This window comes from Triturus cristatus, chromosome 5_1 (assembly GCF_964204655.1).
Source record: "Triturus cristatus chromosome 5_1, aTriCri1.1, whole genome shotgun sequence".
Lineage (NCBI taxonomy): Eukaryota > Metazoa > Chordata > Amphibia > Caudata > Salamandridae > Triturus > Triturus cristatus.
In genome coordinates, this window is record NC_140587.1 from 919545366 (window position 1) to 919551365 (window position 6000).

Below are 6000 nucleotides of genomic sequence, written 5' to 3' on the forward strand. Positions count from 1 at the left end.
GCGTGTTGGGGGCATATTGCGTCGTTGAGGCAGTGTAGCGCCACACCATTTTCCAGTATGCAAAGACGATACGCAGCAGTAGGGGGGCTGAAGAGGGACGATGATCCTGGGCAGGGCAGGTTATGTAGTTTGCCTGTGTCTAACATAGTCATGGTGTAGTCAATTTCCCAGAGGTTGCGTCCGGCCGACCACTCTCAAAGCCACTGTAGTTGACCCGCCAGGTAGTAGTATTTAAAATCTGGGGCACCCATTCCCCACCCCCACTAGAAGGCAGGCCTTCCTCCAAGGTTGATCAGGGATATTCCAGCATTTTTTTCCCCTCCTCAGTGATATTCAAAGCCGAACCTCAGCGTGAACTTAGCATCCCACCTGCCAGTGTAGGTGCAATAGATTTTTTTCTTAGGTTTTGCTTTTGATATGTATACATCCCAGAGGTAAAGGTGTTTATAGCATTGTACTTAACTAGATAATGGATTAATTTTCGAAAATGTATATAGATCTACCCTAACTGCCAGATAACTGTGTGGCACAGAAGCTAGTTGCCACTACAAACTCTACCAGTTCTCAATACAGAAGTAAGTCACTTCTTAATTGTGCTCACAAATGAATGGTAATCTTTCTCTTGTGCTCTATTAATTGTGACTTTTCCCCTACTCTCCACGTTGGCAAGTTTGGTATTTAGCTTGATTCTTCTAGAGATCATTTGACTAGGATTGGAGTGTAGGAACGCCCACCAAGTAGATCTTTTTTCTCATGTCAGCAATTCATACAGTAGTTTGATGGCCTACTGCAGCAGTGTTACTTTCAGTGGGTTTTGGACATTGGTTTGACTGTTAACAAGAATCCAGTATAGACCGTGATTGTGAGTTGGAGAGTTTGCAAAAAGCAAATGATAGAACTTAACGCTGTAGTTTCTGAAAGGTTTTTAAAACTTTAGGAGATTATGAGATTCCGTCAGAATTAGGTCGCAGCTGTTGTGCAAAATATCCATTATCATATGGAATCTCAAAATCATGCTTACTTTGTTGCGTTTTCATCCAATTAATATCTGAGTCTTGTTTTGTAGTCGGGTAATTTAAAGTTTTACTTTTGGTTTGTTTTGCAGGAATACAAGCGCAAGTTATCAAGAGCATCACAGATTCGCAAAGAACTGAAGTTGCGTATACTGAATCTCCCTGACTTGTCTAGGCTTCCCAACGTAACGGGCAGCAATGTCCATCTGCCTTTTGCTGGAGACATCTTTGGTGATGATTGACAAGCGATAACGGACACCTAATCACTGTTCTTCAAAACCTTTGGTTTTCTCTGGCAAAATAGGTTACACCTATTGCCTTGAAGTGTTATTTTTGTATTATGTCAGGAGTGTCTTCATACTTAATGACAAGACAATACATGTCAAATAAGTTATACAGTTTGTATAAAACTTTATTTTGCAGTGCTGATGGTACATAGGAAAATTGAAACAACTAAATGAAACATGTTAATGAAATACGGATTATTTAATGAAAAGTGTACACTTTCTGTAATATATTTTGTACATCTTTGGATCAAGTGACCCAAAAAAGAACATTTTATTGAAGAGATGAATGTGGTATTAATAGTTATTTAGTTTAACTCCTTCTACAAACCAATGCTCGTTTCATAAGTAGCACATCATTCTCACCTATAAGTGTCGATATTGTGAGCCCAAATCTCCTCGTGTGCCTGGTGTTTTCCGTTAAAACCTTTCTCTCGATGCTATCCCCGGGTTTGTGTGTGTTTTAGTTAGTAATGAAGTTGAAATTAGTTTAATGTTCTCATTGTACAGCCCTCGTTTACCATATATTCCAAACCCTTTAGCACGATTTTGATCGCTTGTGTGATTTTTACTAAGCTTTGTCCAATTGTATGTTATAAGTATGAAAGTCAGGTAAAGTATTGAGGGTTTAATTGTTTGAACCCATTGGAATAATGCCTGCACTCCTATAATTTAAACAGGTAAAGTAATACTTTTCTTCACGTCTTTCAGTGTGTGTCAGATAGTTTACACAATCTTTGGTATTTATTTGGGCAGAGCATTGCAAGTCCGAGTGAATCTGAAATGTTGTCTGACGGTCATTTATGCTACAGAATCAATTTCCAGCACTTTGATTTTTTCACTGGTATTGAGTGTAGCAGTTATGAGTTGTCCAAAAATGTATGCTTCTGCCACTAAGCTGTAGAAGATGTAATAGTTTTTTGTTTGCATTCAACCATAAATTGTTCTAATAAACCAAATGCCTCATGCATTGAAGTGCTGCAGGCCCCCTCTTCACACTAAGGGGGATTTTTGTGTTGCCCTGTCGTGTAGCAGGATTTATAGATTGTCTTCATTTTCCCTGGCATGGGGTTTTATGCAAATATTTGTCAAATTTGGATTCATATTTTTTTTGCAATAATTTTAAATTTATTGTTTCCAGTCAGTTTTCCTTTTATAATGTTACTGTTGGGCTTTTGAGTTTTATTATGTTTATTGGAAGATTCCATGATGTTTAGAATTGGTATTTAATTTTAATTTGTTGTAGGGTTTTGTGTTGAATTATCGTTCAGGTGTATTGTTCATTTCAGTCCGATGCGAAAGAGCTGTTTCTTTCTATTTAGTTGCCCTTATGCGATGACTATACAGTGCCTGTAGAGTGCAGTAATTCTCGTTTAATTTCAGTAGAAATAAGATGAATTTCCTAACTCCTCAGAGAAGCCAGAGCCAATGACCTAGCTGTGGGTTTTATCAGCACTCATGAGTGCGCCGCTAACATTTTCATTGATGTTAAAAGAAAAATGAACGATGCCGAAATAGAAACAAGCATGTGATAGCCAGATGGGTGGCCACTGTCCATGCCTGTTCTCGTCACTGTGCACACTGTTGGCTCGTAGGAAATGCCTGCTAGATGTGTCTGACCTGCTCGTCTGCTTTCAAACTGTTGTTGTTTTTTAAAATAATTTGTTTCCGTTTTATTACCCACCTCCCATCGAGATCAACGGGAGTCACCATTGAACAGTCCTTTGTTGTAAACCTCATTGGTAATATTACTTCATTTTGCTTCTTACTGAATTATGGATGTGACAGCTAGTTGTCTCTGGCATTCCCGGATCCCACATTGCGGGCACATTTTTCTACTCTTTTCTTCTGGAGAGTTTCTTACTTATTATTTTACAGCCTGATTAAGGATTTTTCACATGTCGAGTGATGTTTACAGGAGATATTTCCTAAATCCCATCACATTTTCTCTTTCACCAATTTTGTAAAATAAAATAGCTCCACAAACTCCCAAAGTGTTCTAGACTACACCCGAATATTCCTCAGAAACTAAACCGATGGAGCTGTAGATAGAACATGTATATATGACTCTAAAAAGGCCGGAAAAGCACTGGCTGAGTAAGCTTGGTTTTAAAGGCAAACTGATTTCGTAACAAATGTGACTTTAATGTATTTTACAGTCTGAGTAATTCTTTGAGAGCCGTTTGTTATGGGACCTTGCAGCATCGTTGTACAAACTAAGAATCCCTGCTTGAGTTTAACATAGATGTAGCTCTACAGATATCTTTAGCCGGCCAGTGAAAGAGTCTGGTGGGAAAGAAGGAATGGACAGACATGTTTTGCTTTTATAAGAGGAGTAATACAGTAACTTGGTGAAAGGAGTACTGGGGTCTCTCCATCCTATGCAGCTGTCACACTGTGAGAGCCACTGGAATTAACAATGTTGTGTTATTATTTGTGTCCTGTTTAGCGGCATTGTTAATTGTGCACTGTACCCTCAAATACAAGTTGTCACTTCCCACTAACAGAAGAAAAAGTAAAGGAAGAAATTCAGCAAAACACCTTGAAACCCAGAGTATCAAAAATCTGTTGGCCTGTTGCATATTACCACTGTAGACCAAGGAGCCAACAAGAAGTAATGATTTGTTCTTGGTGAAGAACTGACATCAAACACACTACAGCTTTCTTTAAACCATTATAGAGAGGTGCTTTTCAAACACATTACAGCTTTCTTTTAACCATTATAAAGATGTACTTTTCAAACACACTACAGATTTCTTCAAACCATTTTAAAGAAGTGCTTGTGAAAAGTGCAGCATCCAAATAACGCTCCTACTGTGTGAATGAGAGCTAGAGACATTTAAAATAAAAACCTTAAAGCAGAGATTGCCGACTGCTGTGGTTGGAGCGTAATAAAAGCGGTCTTGAGGGCTTCCTTAAAAACAATCTCAACAAGATTCAACGCAGCAGATGTAATCAGGAAGGTGCCTAGCCCAGTCTATAAGACCCATTTCTGGGTTCCTGTCAATGGCAACTCCTATTTTAATATGTTGGTCTAGATGTATTTGCATGAACTGTGCATACCAAATTGTGTTTCCTGCTGTTCCTTTAGTTATGGTTTTGAAATGAAGTAAAAGCTTTTTTGCTTATTTTCATAGGTACGAGGCACTGCAATATTTGCCATTGTTTTTTAAAGGGAACTGTAATTCTGTTAATAATGCAACAGAAGACTCACAACTTGTATTATAAGGATAAAATACTTATGAAGTGTTCATAAAAATACAGCGCTTTATCTTTTTCTTTGAATCTATTCTTTCTTTAGGAATTTCTAAAAATAAGAATTACGCTTATTCCAAATAATGTGATACCATTCAATCGTTATGTGCAGTAATAATGTAGCATATGACTCCATAGCTTTTGTAAAGCTTTAGTAATAACTGTTGTTAATGAAAGGAGAAAATAATGCTAAATATAGAAACCATTAAACCCTGGAATATTATGTCTCCTTTTTGAATTTGTCATTGGCTCTTTTAGCAGCAAATATGAGGCAGTCAATTGTTTTTTTGCAATAAGAACACATCATCAGTTGTTCGGATAAAGTGTGGAATGAAGCACTATGAACATATGAGATAATTCAAATTTGTGGAACGTCGTGACTTTTTTGTTTGCGATGCTGACACTGCGATTTGCCAAAACATGTCAGTGTGACATATTTCCATGCTCCCATACATTGCGTCCCAATGTTGAGAAAGCAGGCCTTGTCTTGGCTGCTTAGAGCAGGTGTGGAAATGATGCAGAATGTTTTGCAAAGATAGTAACAGAACAACGGTTCATCATATGTTCATAGTAGACTGATTTTTTTAGTAATTTTATTAATCACTGGATTACCATTTAAACACAGGAATGTGCTGAATACTACATTAATTTAAACAAAAATGAGAGTAGTGCAAGGCAAACACTATATTTGCAAACAATCTAAAGGCAAAGCACTAAAATAGGTGCTCAAGAGGCGATTACACTGTGCACAAGGGACAAGATGAGATGACTATATATACACAGGAATAAAAACAGCTGACCTGGTACTCAGTAAAAAGAAAATCCTGGGCTAGTCAAACATGAAAAATTCCCATTAAATGTTGTGTGCTCCAGAAGAGGTAATGTAAGACTCTGGCTGTATGAGAGTCTAGAGCATTTCGATCTTATTGGGGGTTAGAGGGTCATCATCGGTGCAGAAGGATGATAGCACCAATAGGGGTGAGCCAAGGGTCCCAGAGAATGACTCAGTTAACCTAATGGGTGTAAGAGGAAGTCACCGTAGGGAGTTCCCGACAAAGGTCACAATGTAGGTATGATGTTTTGAAAAGGGCAGGTTGTGTGTGCTGTCTGTTGGCTAGGAAGAAGAGAGGGAAGTTGAGCAAAAGGGCACGTTTGCAGAATTTCGTTTGTGTGTGTGTGTGTATACATATATAAGGTAGTGCATTGCAGTGTCCTAGGTTTCTAGTGTGAAATGTGTTAGTAACACCCACTGGCATGGTTCCATTTAATAAAACACACACTTGACGTTCTGGGCAATGATATAAAGACACTTGTATTTGCCTAAAGTCGGAATTGCAATTTCACAAATTGGAAAATCCTCCCAGAGAGCAGGACGGGCACCTTAATAGAATATTGTGATGTACTTTAGACTAACTACATCTGTATTATAGCCAACAAGTTAGTTCATA

General features: G+C 38.1%; 1 protein-coding gene across 1 annotated transcript in view; it reads left to right on the forward strand.

Annotated features, from left to right (window-relative positions):
- The window catches only part of RPRD1A (regulation of nuclear pre-mRNA domain containing 1A), a 309821-nt gene extending 305046 nt beyond the window's left edge, over positions 1–4775 (forward strand). The window contains exon 7 of the mRNA XM_085605953.1: positions 1106–4775. Coding sequence (XP_085462079.1) covers positions 1106–1255 — 150 coding nt within the window. The 3' untranslated portion in view covers positions 1256–4775. The remainder of the gene's footprint in view (positions 1–1105) is intronic.
- The last annotated feature ends 1225 nt before the right edge of the window (positions 4776–6000 follow it).